The 18,387-nt window shown below is 42.9% G+C and overlaps 2 protein-coding genes across 2 annotated transcripts in view; one reads left to right on the top strand and one right to left on the bottom strand.

Moving 5' to 3' along the window:
• The window catches only part of ZC2HC1B (zinc finger C2HC-type containing 1B), a 44,990-nt gene extending 38,307 nt beyond the window's left edge, over window positions 1-6,683 (top strand). Inside the window, exons 7-8 of the mRNA XM_004752749.3 lie at window positions 5,924-6,008; window positions 6,487-6,683. Of these exons, the coding sequence (XP_004752806.1) occupies window positions 5,924-5,994 (71 nt within the window). The 3' untranslated portion in view covers window positions 5,995-6,008; window positions 6,487-6,683. The remainder of the gene's footprint in view (window positions 1-5,923; window positions 6,009-6,486) is intronic.
• Window positions 6,684-8,306: 1,623 nt separating this feature from the next.
• PLAGL1 (PLAG1 like zinc finger 1) overlaps window positions 8,307-18,387 on the bottom strand; it is a 109,944-nt gene continuing 99,863 nt past the window's right edge. The window contains 3 exon segments of the mRNA XM_045066283.1: window positions 8,307-10,308; window positions 10,310-10,655; window positions 15,219-15,702. Of these exon segments, the coding sequence (XP_044922218.1) occupies window positions 9,415-10,308; window positions 10,310-10,655; window positions 15,219-15,370 (1,392 nt within the window). The 5' untranslated portion in view covers window positions 15,371-15,702 and the 3' untranslated portion in view covers window positions 8,307-9,414.

Here is an 18,387-nt window from a genome sequence, read left to right as displayed (position 1 = left end):
AAGAAAAAGGAAAGGGAAAGTTTCCTTACTGAACTAAATAATTTCTTTCAAGTAGCAGGAAGGCCTAACCACCATTATGGTACTTACCGTGTGCTAGACCCATTTCATTTTATCCTCCTAGTAAGCTTCCAAATGTTTTAATCTGTAGAAAGGGAAACAAGCTTAGAGAGGATGTTATTTGTTCCAGGCACGGGACTGGTAAACAACAGGGTTGAATGAGGTATCTATATTGCTACCTCTCTTCACTGAGCTGCCATAATCAGTGTGGCATTCTTTGTGATCACCATGGCATTGTGAAGGCAATGTGAATTAACTCATGACCGTATTGATGCTTCTGGTCAGGTGTCTTATTTTGAAGGTGTTATCAGAACCAAAGTAGGAACTGCTAGTCTCAAAAGTCCATAAAGTCACCAGAAACCTTTATTATTAGTTTTTAAATTCCTCGTGAGTTGTCATAGGGTAAAAATGGAATGGAGCATCTTAATAAGATTCCCCATAGCCCTGTAAACCCAAATCATTAGTTTTTTCCTGATCTATGAAAACTTAACAGTGGGGTTTTAGTTTTCACTTAGAAAAAAATAATTCAAATCATATATGAGTTTATTTGGTAAAACTTTCACTAAGCTATATTTCTAAAGTATAAAGATTAGTGTCCTTCACAAGAGACAAATTTTTTTTTAAAGATTTTATTTATTTGAGAGAGAGAGAATGAAAGAAAGAACATGAGAAGAGGGAGGGTCAGAGGGAGAAGCCAGCTCCCTGCTGAGCAGGGAGCCTGCTGTGGGACTTCGTGCAGGGCTTGATCCTGGGACTTCAGAATCATGATCTGAGCCAAAGGCAGTTGCTTAATCAACTGAGCCACCCAGGTGCCCAAGACAAATTCTTTATATTATGGTTTCTTTTCTTATCTTTTCAAAGATTATATTATAATGCTTCCCTTCCAGTGAAAAACCCTCCTTTATTTAAGTTTGAGGTTAAAGCTTACTTGCCAATAGGGAATTTTCTATTTATTTATTTACATTTATTTTTAAAGATTTTATTTATTCATTTGACAGAGATGGCAAGTAGGCAGAGAGGGAAGCAGAGAGAGAGGTGGGGGGAAGCAGGCTCCCCGCTGAGCAGAAAGCCCAATGCAGGGCTCGATCCCAGGCCCCTGGGATCATGATCTGAGCTGAAGGCAGAGGCTTTAACCCACTGAGCCACCCAGGTGCCCCTCAGTTAATGTTTTTAATATTTATCCATGTACATATCAGTATTTTGTTCCTTTTTGTTGAGTAGTGCTCCATGGTATGGCTATAGCATAATTTGTTGAACTATTTACCCACTGAGCCACCCAGATGCCCCAAGGAGGGAATTTTTTAAAAAAGGATTTATTTATTTGAGAGAGAAAAAATATCGGGTGGAGGGGCAGAGGGAGGAAGAGAATCTCAAGTAGACTCCATGGTGAGTGTGGTGTCTGACATGGGGCTTGATCCCATGACCCTGAGATCATGACCTGAGTCAAAATCAAGGGTTGGATGCTTAACTGATTGTGTCACCCAGGCGCCTCTAGGGGTAATATTTCTTAATTCACTGTGATTAGAGAACTCTGTCAATGTGCAAAGTCCAATCCGAGTATAGCAATGGACTCGAGAACCTTCATTCCCTGGTCTAGTAAACTTGCAAAAAGATTGGGAATGGAAGAAGACAGTGTCAGGTACAGTGCTGAAATTAAAGGAAGATTTCTTCCTTGGACCAAGTAACTTTTTTAAAGTAGCAGCAAGTGATCCTTCCTAAGTGAAAAGATCCTAAACTAGAATTCGGAAGTCTTCTGTCCCAGTATGTGGCACATCCGAGTATATGGGACACGTCCTGTGATGTGTCCCATTTGTGACAGTAGACAGAATGTTATAGAGACACCATTATGATACATAAGAAAATAGATTAGGAGCCAGTAGGTTTAAGCAAACTCGTATTGTGTTTGCTCTTGACTAGTAATGGTGATTTGGGACCACTGGTGTTGCTAAGTAGAAGGCACATTCTATACCATCACTGCCTCAGTGTTGTTCCTTGACCATAAGAGGTCTGCCATTCCTGGCCTCGGGGCCCATATACACTGGTTGCTCTTCAGCTGAAAACCAGTCCCCACTAATCTGCACTGCTTGCTCCCTTCAGTTCTTTGTTGAGTGTCCTCTTCAGATTGAGGCCCCTCAACCTCTCCATTTAAACTTAAGCTCTCCACAATTCCTTCTGTAGTTTCATTTAATAGCATTCACCACCGTAATACCTAATACATACTTTTCTCCCATCACCAGAATGGAATGGGATGGGGTCCAGAAGGCTGGGAGGGGTAGACTTTGCCCATTTTTAGTTGTATTGCTGTATCTATACCTATTAGAAGTGTTCAGGGCACATGTGAGGTGTTCAATAAATACTTGAAATATGTGAGAGAGGGTAGGTATCTTGATTCTGTAATTTCCCACTCAAAATACTGGCATGTGAATTAGAATTATGTTAATTACGTTTAAGAAATAGTTTTTGTTTTATTTCAGGTTTAAGATTTAAACCTGAATTGAGATTAAGATTGTTTTATTAAAACAATTAAGATTGTTTTATTTCAGGTTTTAAAATTTAATTTCTTGCCTTCCCTGTAACCTCACCTGCTTCCATTTATTGTTTTCTAAAGATTCATTTATTTTAGAGCATGCATGAGAGCAGGGTGGGGAGGGGCAGAAGAAGAGGGGGAGAGAGAGAATCTTAAGCAGGCTCCATACTCAGTGTGGAGTCCAATGTAGGACTCAAACTCATGACCCTGAGATCGTGATTTGAGCCGAATTCAAGAGCTGGAGGCCTGACTGACTGAGCCACCCAGGTGCCCTTCACCTTCTGTTTAAACATAAAGTTTCCAGTGTTAGTGTGCCTTTAAATTAGTCATATTTCATTTGGAGTCATTCTGGGGAGAAAGCATATTGAACATGTAAGAAGTATATTGGGGGGGTGTATTCTCAAAAATATTTAAGGGTTGGTGAAAAGCACTGCCTTTCACTAATATGAACAGGCTCATGTGTACACCAGATTTGCATCTTACTGGCATTGTTTCTGTTCTGCTCAGTCTTAATCTATTTGTAATGTGAGTCTTTTTAAAAAATTGCAGTTGCTAGGCTTTGCTATTTCTAGATTGATAATCAGTAGTTAAGGCCACTTGGTGTCACTTGCCTTCCACATAAATCCCATTACTGTCTTTCATTTAACTAGCAGTTAACTCCCTAAAACTCTGGCTTTTATTCTTAACTCTCTTGAGTAAAAGAAACAGGTAGTACTTTCCATGTACAGCCTTTGTCCTAAATTCACAGTTAGAGGAGGTACATTGTGTAAGTCACAATCCTTACCCATTCTAGAGTTTTATAAGAAGATAAGCAAGTGCAGGAAGATCTCTGATGCAGGGAAACATGTGAGGTTGTGTGAGGTTGATTCACAGCTGCCATGGAAGTTCAGAGGGTTCATTCATTCATCACGTGATTATTATGCATGGTTGTTTCTTATGCCCATAGATTCTTAAAAGTCTAGGGAGAGAAACCGTCAATCATACTGAATATTTTAACAATCAGAAATAAACATTCTAAGGGGACCAAGAAAGAAAGAGATCAGCTTTGCCCAGGAGGCTTTATGGAGGAGGTTATCGGTCTGAGAGAGAGGAGGTTCACAGAGATTGAGACTTTTAGGGTGAGCTTTTAGGATGAGATAGATTTTGACCAGTGGAGAAAAGTTGAAGATGGAGTGAATAAAGCTATGAAAATGAAAATGCAGAGGACATACTCTGGAAACACATGGCCCATTTGGCCAAGGCATAGGAAAGAGCTGGGGTGTGAACATAAATTATAGAATGGAAGGCCGGCCCTGGAGCCATAAAGGCTCAGTGAGGCGCCCAGACTATCTGTGATCAAAACAGACCCATGCATCCTCTGGCGCTCGCGGGTCTGTGAGTTAGGCAATCGTGGTGGCCTGGGAACTTCTTGTTTCTAGCCATGTTGTTTGTCTGCAAAAAATGCTTTTGAGAAAGAGGATTTCTGAAAAGTTTCATGTAAGATATGAATGCTTATTGTAGAAAATATTGGAAAATGGAGAAAAGATGTGAAGGGAATAAAAGTCAGAAGTCCACATCTTGACATGATCACTGTTAACACCAATATCCTCTTCCATTTTTTTTCTTTTTATACTCTTTTTTCCCCCCCTCTTACCAAAGTTTAGGATTATAGGCCCTATACACATCCTGATTTTTTTCACTAACACGTTCTGAAGATTTCCCTATTGCAAAAGAAGCAGTGGTGTTTTTAAAACAGTATCACAAGATGACTTATTTAGCTCTTTTCCTGGTGTCAAGCAAGTAGATTGCTTCTACTTTTTTGCTGCGCTAAGTAACTCCCTTTATCACGGATAGTCCAGATTTACATTGGACACTCTTCAAAGCACTACATATATTAACTCATTTAATCCTCACAATGGCAACAGGGCTAAACGTGCTATTTGGATTTCTAGTTTATAGGCAAGGGAAGCACATAAAGGCTAAGGTGCTTGCTCAAGTAATTCCATAGAATGGGGTAGAGCCAACCAGATCCTCATCTGCTTTGGAAAAACTGGGTCCGACATGGAAACATTAAGATGATATGCATTTATAGCTTAATAATTACCTATAACATCTACAACCTACAAATATATTTACTATGTAATATGATGTAATATGTAAGTTACATATATATAGTTGTTTTGGAGTAAGGTGTAGATCTTCCTTCATTCTCACAAAGATTCTAATGTCCAGATGGAAAGTGAGTTTATAACCTAGTCAGCGGATCTCTCTTTAGTGGCTCTTTTCTTGAGGGTTCAGATACCCAAGGGACGGATCTCCTGAGAAGGTCCTGCCAAGCAACAGCTCCTCCCATACTTATATACGGAGATCAAAATCCCGATGAGAATATAGTTCTGGGTTCTAGAGCTGTGTTGCATCATGTATTTAGTGAACTGCACTGTACCACTTCAGTGGGATGGGCTCTGCTTTTATTTCTGGAACCACTGGATTTGATGAAGCTGAGCATCTTACCTATACTAGCATCCCCTGCTTAGCTCATTTAATTATGTAGCAAATATAATGAGCATCAGAGGGTCAGCTGCTGATTTTTTGGAAGACCTAAAACTTGCAGATCTCCTGGTAAAATGAACAGTGAAAACTATATTCCTGTGTCTTTGGATAATTTGATTCATAATTTCCTTGGGTGGTTTGATGACTTCCCCTTCATAAAACACTGAGTAGAATGGAGGGCTCTAGGACAGAGGGGAATTATTCTATTTTATAAAAAATGATTTCTCTGAGACTCCTATCCCATACCATGTGGCACAAAACAGACCATGGTATGGCAAGCTTCTATCTGTAAGCTTCTTCATCTTCATGCTTAATAGTGCTGCTGGGCACAAAGGAAAAGAATCCTGTTTGTGGAATGAGCCCATCGCTATGTAAATAACCCCTGGGAGGAAAGGCATCTCATGCTTCCATAAGGCTTATCAAACTCTTTCTGGAATGAGAGCATGCAAAGAACTGTAAAGCCATGATATACTCAGGGAACATTTCGAAAGCCAGGATAGCAGAGGGGAGAGGTGGTGAGAGTCAGATTGTTTGAACTGCGGGCCATCTGAGATGGTGATCCAAAGGGCCCATCCAGAGTAAGTGAAGGGCTAGGGGCAGAGGAAAGAAGGTGCTTGAGACCAACACTGTTTTCTTATTATTTGGCCCAGGATAGAGACTGAGTGCTTGTCTATAGCTACAAAACAAAATAGAACAAAACAAAAAGGAAGAAGAGAGACTTTTGAATCCAATGTGAGGATTTCATAATCATTCCTTTTTTTTCTTGCTGTTTGCTTTTACATAATAACAAATCTGTTTATGTCTGCAAAGGATTAGCTGTGGACCCTGCTTCTGGAGCAAAACTCAGACAAGGATTTACTAAATCTTCTAAAAAAGATTAACTCCTAGAGGCCAGGTAAGATAAAAGAAAAAAATAATAATAACCTCTAATCTGGGTGTTCCTGATCATCGAATGTGTAAAAGATACAGTTAGTAAGCCTTTAAGAGAATGAAACCATAGCAGGCAAACCAAAGAGGAATCTGGGTAAGACTTCAATTGAGTTAGTAAAATGTGTGCTCCTAGAACATACCCTTTTTGTTAAACATATAGTTTGAAAATGATATTCAGCTTCTGATGGGGCTTAACAGGAAAGGGGAATGAGTCCTCATTTTGCCCTGGAAGCTACCACTGTGTCCCTTTGTCCAAACCCTTTTCCCTCAAAAGGGACAGTTCCCGGAGATAGATAGTGAATATCAGGGCTGCTGTGGAGACTTCTTTTCTTGATATTGTAGATAGTTTGTTAAAACAATTAAAAATGTAAACATGCCTATATTATTTAACTTTCTCAGTGTGGAAACAATGAAGTTCTAAAGTAAATGCCTTTTGTTTTCAGACTGTCTCCCTTGAGCACCTTAGCCTGGATGGCTATGCACCCAGGAATGCCACCTAAGGGGAAGGAAAGGCAGATGGCTGTTTATAAGCCTACAACTCTTCTTGAGAAATCATGGAGAACAAGTAAAACCCAGATTCACCTTTTCTTCCTCATTACTCCCTTTACAATTTTCAAAACAATATTAAACAACACATCAACCTGTATGACAGTGGTTGGCATTTTTTTGTTGTTTTAATCACATTTAATAGGTTTTTAAAGAAATGTTGCTTTGATGCTAGAACCTTTTACTAAAACAGTCTTTGGAGTTTTACTACTAGCATTATTTACTTAGCTAGGAAAATTGTGTTTTACCTAGCTTCAGTCTAACCTAAAATCCTGTTTTAAATATTTGGTTCTAATGAACTTTAATCAGCAACTGCTCCTATTTTAAGTGTCCATCTGTATACCATGAAGAATTGTCTCACAGCAGTGCACATGGCTTGTGGGGAAACACTGACATGGAGGGATGGTTAGGATAACCCTCCCCTCCTGTGAGAAGGATGCTTTTAAGTGGACTCGGGCTATTTATTTATCATGGCTGAATCAGAAGCCAGCTGGTCATTCCACCACTGGTTTATATGGCTCTGTTGGGAGGTGGTGTCTCAACTGTTTCTTCTTGCTGTCCTCAGGGTAAAGAAATTCTTTTTGTAGAGTCCTTTATACTTATGCTTTTTCATGTAAGAACTTGTATTGTTTTCCTTAACCCCAGGGAATTTCGGTTAGGAATTAAGCCATTTTTCCTGTCTAAATTTAAGTAGGAGAATCCCAACCTATTCCCACATGCAGTGCAGCAACCACAACCACCTGAAACTCTTAGGATCTGTATTTTGGGGACCTAATGCTGTTTAATGCTCAGGGAAATACATGTCTTAGAACAGACTGAAGACCACTAAACCACATAAAAGTATTTATAGAAGCTTCTATGAATGGGAGATTCATAGAAGGGAGATTTTGCTAAGGTGAGCCAGTACTCACTCACTCCTTATGCTCTGGCAGATCACCTTCTCTCAGAGAGGTAAGAGTGGGAATGGAGGTAGTTATCCCAGTGGATTTCTTTGAAGAGGTAACCTTTATTCTTTTGTCTCCTTTCCTACCCCCAGCCTAAACTGTACATTAAGGCTCAACCACATCAGTTCCACATACTAAAACCAAGCCCCAGGCCACTTGTCTGCTGCTTGTCATGGTCCTCGGCATCACTGGTAAGGCCTGTGGGCCAGGGTTTCTCACATTGGCCAACAGGCTTCTTTGATGGGCACGGGTACTCAAGGCTTCCCTCCTTCCACCCCCTCCCACCCTCATTAGAGGTGGGGGGTGGGGGGGAAACCAGGCGTGACAGATTCAAGGAGTTCTTAACAAATAATGTTCGGAAGAAATCCCAATAAGGAATAGGCAAATTTCTAATTTGTACTAAAAATTAATGGTAAGGACAGTTCTAAAACTGGAACGTGGTAGCCCAGGGTAGACTAAAAACTCCAGTAGCCAGTACTCTGACATTAAACATCAGAAATAAATTACATAATATTATGGAAAGATCCAAATGTTGTATCAGTAATTTTTAGAAATAAATAGTGTTAGGAATTTAAGCATATGAGCTTCCACCTTAGATCCTAATTTGCTCAAAACTAATACATGCTGCAGAAGTCAGAAGAGTCGTTTCTGTGGGAGAAGTAACAACCAGGAGGGGGCATGAGGGAGCTGGGTAGGGAGCTGGAAGTGGTTTAATCTCCATATGCACAGTTCCGCGGGTATAGTTGTATATAAAAATCAGTCAAGTCAGTATGCAGGATTTGTAGAGTTTATTATATGTAAGATATATCTTCATATAGAAAGCCTCTAAACACAAAAGACAAAGGAGCTTTAAAAAAGGTTAGGTTTTATATTTTTAAAACTCATTAGATACCAAATTCAAGACATAGATTACATTGCAAATGTTAACCTTTTTGAATAAAACTAATATTGACTTAAATGATGAATTTAAAAATGCATTTATTGGTGATTAAAAATAATACTTAAGCAGAGTAGTATTTTAAGCCAGACAGAGCAAAGAAAATTCTTGTTTAATATATATATATATATATATTTTTTAAAATTCCAGTAATAGTTTCTTAAATTCCTGTTAAAAAATATAATCAATATTAAAGTCAGCAAAATGCTTTTTTTGACTGACGCCTGGATTATTTTACCACTTAACCTGGTTACACAGTGATACATATTTTTTTCCTGTCAGATGTAACTGACAACCAGTTTAGTCTTTAAGATAAATGAAGTGATAACTCACATTGTAGCATCTTGTGGAAAATATTCAAACTACATTTAAAATGCTTTTTTAAAATGGAGACTATTATTCCACAAGAAATTGTTTCTGTAAAACTACAGGTTGGCTATGGCAATAGTAACTAAACTACATCCAACCCTGAAGGTAGAAAAATCCCTGAAAAGAAATACACAGCCTAGTTATAATATGCAGTATAAAGGTTATTTTCTTATTTTAAAAATTCTCCCATTTTGGAGAAATCCAAACCTTTCCATAGTTCCCTTACTAGGCAGTGCCACATAAAATTAGTTAACATTATTATGATCATGGCTTACGATTAAATTCAATTTGACAAACACGTATATATAGCAGCCCTCGTTTGGATGTCGGTTATGACAATATTTGCAGTTCCATTAAAGAATACTTGATTAAATTTGGTACAAAGCATGAACACTCAGGACAGATTGGCACAATACATGCAGTTCGAGAACTCTTCTCATCTCAAGCCAGTCATCACTGAATAAGCCATATTCCCAGTCCTGCTTTCCAAATCTTTCCTTGTATTATTATAACTGATGTTTAAAATGCTTCTTAAAACACCTTCCAGAATAAGAAAAGTATGCTTTGAAAACCAGTCATCTGAATGCATGATGGAAATGAGGCAGGATGGCGGAGCCGGTGCCAGCTGGGAAAACGTGGGGGATGGGAGGAAGGGGGAGCTGCCCCAGGCTCATGGTGCTCATGGCTAGTGAGGGATCTTGTTGCTGCTGCCCCAGACAGCCTAACCTGTGGGGCAGAGACTCCCCAGGCCCCAGGGTGAGAGAGCTATTCCCAAAGGCATTTTGGGTAGCAGGCGGGGGCAGCTGCCAGAAGCCCAACAGGGGGGAGATGTCCAAAGAGGCAGGTATTGTTAGGTTCACAGCATCCGCAGTTAGCTCCTTGGGCAGGCTTACTTTACCAGCACTTCCCTTAGCCAGATCAAAACCTGGGGTGAGCTTGTGAGGTGACTGAGGCTCTTGCAGAGGCAAGTCCTCAAGCAAATTGATATTGCAAAATCCTTTCGTATCTGTTTTGAGGGGCAGGCTTGCAAGTGGGGAGTATGAGGTAGAACTGGTGTTGTACTTGTGATTCTGGAGGGGTGGGGGAGGAGAGCTAGGAGCTGTTACGGGGTGGAGGGGGACCAGGGGCTCTGGCAGCGGTTGTACAGGCTGGGCGGCTTGATCCGCGGGGTTGTGGGGGTGGCTGTGTACCTCAGCTGGCAAGCTACTTGCAAGACCGTTCTGTGCAGGAGCTCCTATAGGGAAAGGAGACAGCGGGGCAGCCTTCAATTGAAACTGGGGAGAGATGGAGTGGAAGGTGCTCAGAAGGTCTCCAGACTGCAGACTCTCTTTCATCAGCTCCTGTGAGTGTGTCTTCTTGGTATGTCGAGTGAGGTGGTCTTTGCGCCCAAATCTCTGGGCACAGAACTGGCACAGGAAGTCCTTGCAGCCGGTGTGGACCACCAGGTGGCGCCGCACGTCCTTCCGGGTAGAAGAAGCATCTCTCACAGTGGTCGCACTGGTGCTTCTTTTCCTTGGTTCCGCTCTGGGGCTTTTCCTCAGCATGGGCTTTGAGGTGGTCCAGCAGCACTTCTGTGCTCCCTAGCTCCAGGGCACAGACCCCACAGGTGAGGTCGCCGCTGCTGGCCGCATGGAGGGCCAGGTGCCTCTTGTAGCCCAGCATGGTGTTGTACTTCTTCCCACACTCCTCACACCCAAAGGCCATCTTGTTGGGGTCATGAGTTTGGAGGTGGTTCTTCAGGTGGTCCTTCCGGTTGAATGTCTTCTCACAGTGAGCACACTGGTGAGATTTCTGGGGCGAATGGGTAGCCATGTGCCTAGGAGCAGAAGGAAAAATTTCTTAATAGACTCAGTTTGTTTTAATAGTCAAGCGTGTGGGGATGCTATTATTAATGGATTTTCTAGGTGCTGGCATAAGAGATTTTCATCTAAAAGAGAGCTTTTCTGTGTTTTCCAGATTCTACAGACATACAACTTTATATTCTTAAAAAAAAAAAAAAAAGGCATTAGAGGTCTAATAGTTTTCAAACCTGTAAAAAAAATATTCTTTGAGAACCTATCTTCCTCATCTATACAAAGATTTCTAAACACATTGAAAAATAGGTAATTTTCCAAGAAGGCTCTTTGGAAATTACTGCATTTTCAAAAGTGACCCAATTTACCTTCTATATAGAACCCCATGCCCCCCTCATGCCCCCTTCCCAGATTTTAGGTTTCTGTTCCTATAAGTATAACTCCTCTTGGTCTTTACCAATTGAGACAAAAAGTTCAGGCCACAGAAATAACACTGAAAATTTTAATCCGTATTCTCAGAGAGTGTTCACTTGGACTCAGAGTACCACCCACGACCTGTGCTTGGAGCGTGAGATACAGGAGATCCTTACGCTTCAGTCTCGGGTTTTCTAGTTAGTACTTTTCTATCCGCTCTCATCTCAGAGGTGTGGAGCCCCTGGCTCCAGAGGCTCTAAACACAGAATACCTAAAAGAGTGAACTGTCAAAATGGGTGTGAAGCAACCTATGTTGTACCTGCAAGCCACAAGTTGTAATTATGGACACTGTTTTGGAAGGAAAACTTACAGGACTTGGCATTTGATGATACACTTATTTATTAAAATGGACATTTTTAAAGTTTTAAGGATGACTAAAGTTGTAATTGAACTTGGGATTTCCTCCTATCATTGAGTCTTTAAAAACCAAAAGCATTTAGATTTTAGGAAACCAGTGGAACTACAAAAGAAAATGGAACTGTGATGGTTTTCCAGAACGGGTTTGTGCTTTACAGATATAAAACAGGTATTCTGAAATTTCATATCAACTAGGATGACTATGGCTTGTCCTGGAAGCTCAAAGAAAAACTTTCAACTGTTATAGAGAAAGTCTTTTTGAACTGCCAATGAAATTACCAGTGACCTTCAGGAAGTAGGCTGATGTTGAAGAACTGGAGATGGGGCTGCATGCCTCTGAGATGCAACTGAACTTGTGGCTTTGGATACAAAAGAATTCCTAACAACTCATTTCTGTAAGGAAAAGATTTAAGTCAAAAGTGTACTAATTATACCTTTCACCCTACCTTCTACCCTAGCTTGTCCATTCCTTTTCCTTTGCTAGAGGTAGAATGGGTAAGGGATCTACAGGAGCCAGTTCAAAAATATAATGAGTTAAGCCAAACTGTCATTTCCCTAAAAATAAAGCAAAACCGGGGCACCTCAGTGGCGCAGTTAAATATCTGCCTTTGGCTCAGGTCATGGGATTGAGCCCTGCATCAGGCTCCTTGCTTATCAGGGAGTCTGCCTCTCCTTCTCCCTCTGCCTGCTTGTGCTCTGTCACTCTCAAAATTAAAAAAAAAAAAATTAAAAAAGCAAGCCAACACCTTGTATCTCTGCCTTAGCTGACTCTTTGCAGGGCATAAAAAGAAAAGAAGTGCCTATCCTTTCCCTCCATGACACCAGAGCTCAACAAACACAGGGATAGATATCATGGCACAAACAATGTGGAGGGACAGGAACCAGTGTTCTGGGCATCAGAGAGATGGGAAAGGATGCTGTGGCTCCAAGTCCCATGCATACTGAAATACAGTGCAGATGGGGTTTGCCAAGCCTAGTTAGAGGGCAAACAACCCCATTCTCATACAAGATAGCCACAGATACATCATCAGGAAAAGATGTGAGGGGGGAACCATCTACAAGCTTGGCATTTAAACGACTTTTTATTTGGTCCAGTACTAGTGAATAGGCCCCCAAGAGCTCTGCCCTGGCTCCTCTATTCATGCCTCTCTCTTTTTTTCTTTGTGGAGGACTTTGATCTGACTAGATTGCATTTATTGCCCTTGGATAAATAGAGCAATGCCAAGGTAACAACTCTGGACCATCCTACTCCTGACTACCTGTGAGAAAGGCACAGATTGACCAAATTCTACGTGGGCAATAATACCAGCCGCCATTCCTCTGCATTTTTGGCTCTCTCCTTTGACTGGCATCCAATTCTTTCTTCTTTCAACTGATCCTTGACTCATGCAACAATCTCAATCTAGAACACGATCAGCTTATAGCTGAAATTACTTCAATAACTGGTTTCCTTCCCTCAACTTCTCTTCTTGCTTCACAACCCATGAAACCACCAGTTTCAGTCTGTGCTTTAGGCAGCACCAAGGGTGGTGCCTGGGCTGTGCCCGCGATCTCAGAATTCCTCAGGGGTCCCTGCTGGCAGTAGGACTTCCCACCAGCCTTGCCAAATCAGCTTGCTTTCTTGCCTTTTTGCTGTTTCCACCTGCTTTCCCCATTTGCTGTACTGGGACCCAGTTCTCTTCTCTAGTTAAGCAAGTTTTTTTCTCCCACCTCTGCTTATAAAATGGAGCTTATGTTGCAACTGAGGGGAATTGGGAGGAAATGCTGCCCATTGTAAAAGCTACAAACCCAAAGCCGAAAGCAACCCCACCACCTCTCCTCTCCTCTATTCCGTTTCAGACCTGCGGTTTCAGGCCGAGGCTCACCAGGCTGGCCGCTGCGCCTGGGCGGGAGGTTCTTGCCCAAAGTGCGCTGCTTCCCGTTCCCACCTCACTTCACACCCTTCCCTGGGCAAGTTGTTTCCCTTCCTCAGAGCTACCACCTCTGAAACAAATGGCTTAAGACGTTTTCAGTGCTCTCTAAGGGGTAATCCCACCTAATTCCTGTCACTCCAATCATCTGCCAGCTCCACTGTCTTCTCCAAATATCTACCTCTGTCCCTGTCTCAATCCTTATTCGCTGCTGCCACATCCTCGCCACGGGCTGACCACAGCAAACATGGCTTTCAGCACGTGGTTCAGAATTCCTACATCCACAGAAGCAGCTTGTTGCAAAACAGGAAGGCTTTGCAGCAAAATCTGTGCACACAGTAGGCACTCATACTTACATATTTGTGGAAACTAAACATCGGCCTATGTACGGAACCCATTTGAATTTTAAAATACCTATGTATTTATAGGCTCATTTAAAAAACTAGATATTACAATTATCTATGACAGTGACATATTACAATTACCTATGACAGGCCCCATCTAAAGGGCCAGGAGCATAACTCAGATCTTTTCAAAACTTTCAGGTACCTTCCTCCAAGGGCACTCCAAGATTTAATAATAATGTGGTCCATGTTAATACCACTCAGAGGGAAATCCTCTCTGGCCACATTTGGACTCTCACCTGTGGTAGTCTGAAAGTTGTAGCTCTGAAGTTCCCATCATGAAGATGAAAGGCAAATGACAGATTTCCCTTCACCAGGTGTCCAAAGCAGCACACAGTAGTGGGGATTCTGCGTGCGGATCTCACACACACCACACAACACTCATGCTCAATGATGCTGCTCAGGACTAGTGTGCAAATGAGGGATGCTCCATAGGTTTTATCTTTTCTAGGATATAAAAACCTTTGGAGGCAGAAACTATAGCTCACAAATTCATTTCCCTCATGGAAGTGAGCACCTAACTGTCGTTTAAGAAATCAGACTAAATGTACTAAGGACTGCACAACAGTGCTACAACAGTGGTTTTTATCCTTCTGTGTATCATGGATGCCTTTGAAAATCCAGTTAAATGCATATCCTCAACACCTGGTTACCCAACAATTCTACTTGTTCGGCCAGACAGACTGCTCCTAAATTGAGAAGAGGCTCCGGAAGCTGATGCTTGCGAGACGTTCCCTCCTCTCCAGCCTCACTGTCAGGCCCTGGAATGTTATCCTACTTCATATCCCTCTACTGTATGCCTCCTCTCTCTTCTCCAAATTACTATGAATCTTCTTTCTAACATCCCAGTCTAAATCCTGTTTTGCACTACTTAGACTCAATAGAATAAATAAACCCTTTAGGACAGCAGATCAGCCTATTTGGACAGACTTCCTTTTTTGCCTCCAATTGAGCCTCACCCGTACCTCCTCCACCACTACCCTCTGTACTTGTGTGCTTTAAGGTCAAGGCTTCGGGCTTCCCTAGAACCTCTTCTCCATCCACCTTCTCGTCACTCCTTAGGTCACAGCCTAAGACTACCTGTCTGGGAAGCCTTGCGAGCATGCATCAAGTCCTGGGGAACAGCTCCCTACACCTGTGTAGCTTTGTCAAAGAACTTGCATCGAATTTTCATTGTGTTTGCATGACTCACTGTCCAGCATGGGTCTTTCTGTCCTGTTTTTATGCCTGGCATATCACAGGACCACAGGAAATACTGGTTGAAATAATGAACTGATGCTACATGCAAAACTGTCACAGAAAACCACAGTAAGCAGTGGCATTAAGGGCTAATGTGCATCCACAACCTGCATCCACTTTCCCTCGCAGTGTCTGCTCAGAGGGCTACCTAAGCCATTTCAAGGTATGTGTAAAAGTGCATACCTTTTCTAGAGCCTCTCACCTCATTAATTTATATCTGGAAATGAAGGCTTTGCCACAGTCTGGCTGCAAGCACTTGTAAGGTCGCTCCCTGGAGTGGGAATAATTGTGGATAGTGAACTTCTCCAGGGTGAGGAACGTCTTGCCACATAATTGGCAGGGATAGGTGGCCATGGGCTTTACTTCTCACACCTTCCTTTTCAGATGCGCTGACCAAATGCTGTGCCATTTAAGCACAAATGGAAGGATGGTGCTGAGCACATGAGCGGAGCCACGACAGCCAAAACTCCAGACCAGGGGAGAGGCCGCGTCGTGGTCCTGGGCCTGGTTCTACCCAGATATGGGCCTCTCAGTTACCATGAGCTTTGCTTCCTGCTTTCCCACATCCCAACTTATATATGCAGTCTCGGGCTGGGAGGAGAATGTCGGAGGCGCAGGTGAGGGTCCAAGAGCAGAAAGGTAATCTGCATCACTAGGCGGGCACGTGCTCCAGATCACCAGGCCGTCTGCAGAGAGAAGAGGAACAGAGGAACAGTTTTCTTGCATTAGCCTTTGGAAACCAGTGCCCCTCCTCCCCTGCCAGCTCAGCACCAGTGACCCAGAACCACCAGGTTCCTTCCGGAGGCTCCAGTGTGGCCCCCGGGGTCTCCCTCCTCCCTGTGTGCTTCCACAGGTCCTTCTGCAAGAAAGTCCTGAGCAGCGGGGAGGCCAGCATAGTGTTGGGACATCTTGGGAGAGCACACGAAGCTTGTATCCCCTTCAGCAGAGACTGCTGTTTCCATACAGACGGTATTAGCTACTTCAGATCCTGACTTCAGGTCAGTGGGAGACTAGGTCGACCAATTCAAAGAAAAAAAACTAAAAAAAACACTCCCCTGTGCGTTCCAGTGTTTCACTGGTACAGACAAAAATCATCTCTGCTTATTCAAACCATGGGCTATTCTTCTTCCCTCGTTGTTAGCATAACATACACTGCTTATCACACCTGTTTAAACTTCCATGGATGAGATGAAATAATTTGTATACATCCAAGTTAATTTGTTTGCAAGGTTACCAGGCTGAAGGTCTCAGCTCTAGGATGCCAACAAAATGTGAACAAAGCTAGTTTAGCTCACGGATGTGGGGCCTGCAGAGGGGAGACCCAGTATTCCCATGGAAACAAGGGCGGCTCAGGCTGCGGTCTGAGGTGTAGTTAGCATCCATCCTCTAGTGAGCTGTGCTCCTAATCTCTTCCCCTTTGCTTTATGGGGACATTCCCTCATTCTCCATCCCTGCCCTGGAGGGTCAACTGCTTGTTCCCAGGCCATTTCCAGGAGGTGGGCCTGCAGCCGCCTCGATCTCAACTTGTCTCACCACCTTTCCAACCCCGACAAGTCCCCCAAGGCCAGGCCCTTCTGCTTCTAGCTGCAGACCATCTTAAGATGAGGCCGGCATGGCAGGCAGGCCTGAACGAGGCAGTAAAAGCCTGGCTACCTAGAATCCTGTGCTTTTCTAGAGAGTAATTCTTAGGCAAGTGAATGCTAACCTTCCGTGTGTTAAAAAAAAAAAAAAAAAAAAAAAAAAAAAATTAGAGTACTATATGTTTACATTAAACACCCTGGAGTAGCTTTTGTATGCAGCCCAGCCTTTTCTGAGCTTTGCCAAGGAAGCAGAGCCCTCCTGGTGAAGGGACCGATCACAGCAGGTCGTCAAGTGCCTGTTTCCCGCAGGCGTTCATTGACTGCCCAGTCTCTAGAGTGGCTCCTTATTGTTAAAAGTTAATTTTACTTACCTTTTCACAGTTACTTTCTGATTGGAAAAGTGAAGTCTAGCTAGGTGCAATTTTATTGTACTAACAGTTGAAGCATCTTTAAACATACCAGCTCAGAGCACATGTACACAGAGAAACTGACATTCCTTTTCTAATGGCCAAAAACTGCAGCAAACTTCTTGTGTTCCTCATCAGCTAGCTCAGATGTTTTTAGTGTCTGCTCAGAGTTCCACAGGAGCCAGCCCCAGGGAGAGACCCCTCCCTGAGGCGCCCCACCCGCCTGGAACCCTCAGAGCCAAAGTGCGCACTTGGACGTGAACTTTCAGCACCAATCCAAAGCTGGGCACGTGGGCGTTCTCAGCCAGCATCTTGGCACCAAACCTTCCAACGGCAGCATGCACCTACCTTGTTTCTCTGTCACCAAGTCTGACTCGAACTGAGCCCGTCTCCCCAACTCCTTGTGCTCTCACGGTATTGCCGTTCGTGCCCAAGGCCGCCCTCTGAGGCCTCCCCAACAACTGCGGCCACAGACAAAACAACTCCTTCTAGGAACGCTATCCCGTGTGGCTGAGTATTTGCTGCCAGGTCTGATGATGTGTCCTACTTCTCATCTGGCCCAAGTCTGGCCGTAATACTGGCGCAGCTATAAAAGCCATAGAATTTATCATTGTCATTGAAAATACTTATTCACTTGAAATTGCTGTGTTCTTTCCAGGTCTATCAAAAAAGATGAAAATATACACATGGAATGAAGTTTAAGATTCCTCTTTTCTTTGTTCTCATTATAGCTGAATTCAAAATAGCACCAGTCCGTCAGGAGACGAGCTGGCTTGATGGGGGGATTTTCTCTCCCTTCCATCAATCCCCTGCATAGACACTTCTTCCAACTTTGCTCACTAAATTCATTCTCCCCACTCTTGTTTTCTGAGAGATGACCAGTATGTCCAAGAGGACTTTCTGTGATGACAGAAATGTCACATAGCTTATGGCTACTAAACACTCAAAACGTGACGCTGAGAAACTGAACTTTATGTTAAAATAGCCCCATGTGGCTAGGGGCTGCTGTACCAGGTAGTGGAGCTCAGTTTCCTGCTTGAGAGGGAGAGGAGGGCAAGGTTCTGCTTGCCTTTAGACCCAGCTGTGCTACTGATTCACCCTCCGGTGTTTCCCTGAAACATGGGACGGTTTATGTAGACCAAGTCTCTTGCTCTCTGAATGCCGGGGAAGGATTCCCCAGTTCAAATTCTAGCTTGCCCATTGGTTGGCTACATCTTGAGTGTCTTTCCTCATTTGTGACACCACCTGATACATACAGTGGGCTGTTGGGGACCACCAACTGGAACAAAAGGGATCTGAAATACACGGGAATCTAAAAACACACCACACAAATATAGGTTGTTTATGAAACACTGGTATTAAAAGTAGAAGCTGTCAGCTGCAC

This window comes from Mustela putorius, unplaced genomic scaffold, assembly GCF_011764305.1.
Source record: "Mustela putorius furo isolate JIRA1106 unplaced genomic scaffold, ASM1176430v1.1 tig00003863_pilon_pilon_pilon, whole genome shotgun sequence".
Lineage (NCBI taxonomy): Eukaryota > Metazoa > Chordata > Mammalia > Carnivora > Mustelidae > Mustela > Mustela putorius.
This window is presented reverse-complemented; position numbering and strand designations above follow the sequence as displayed.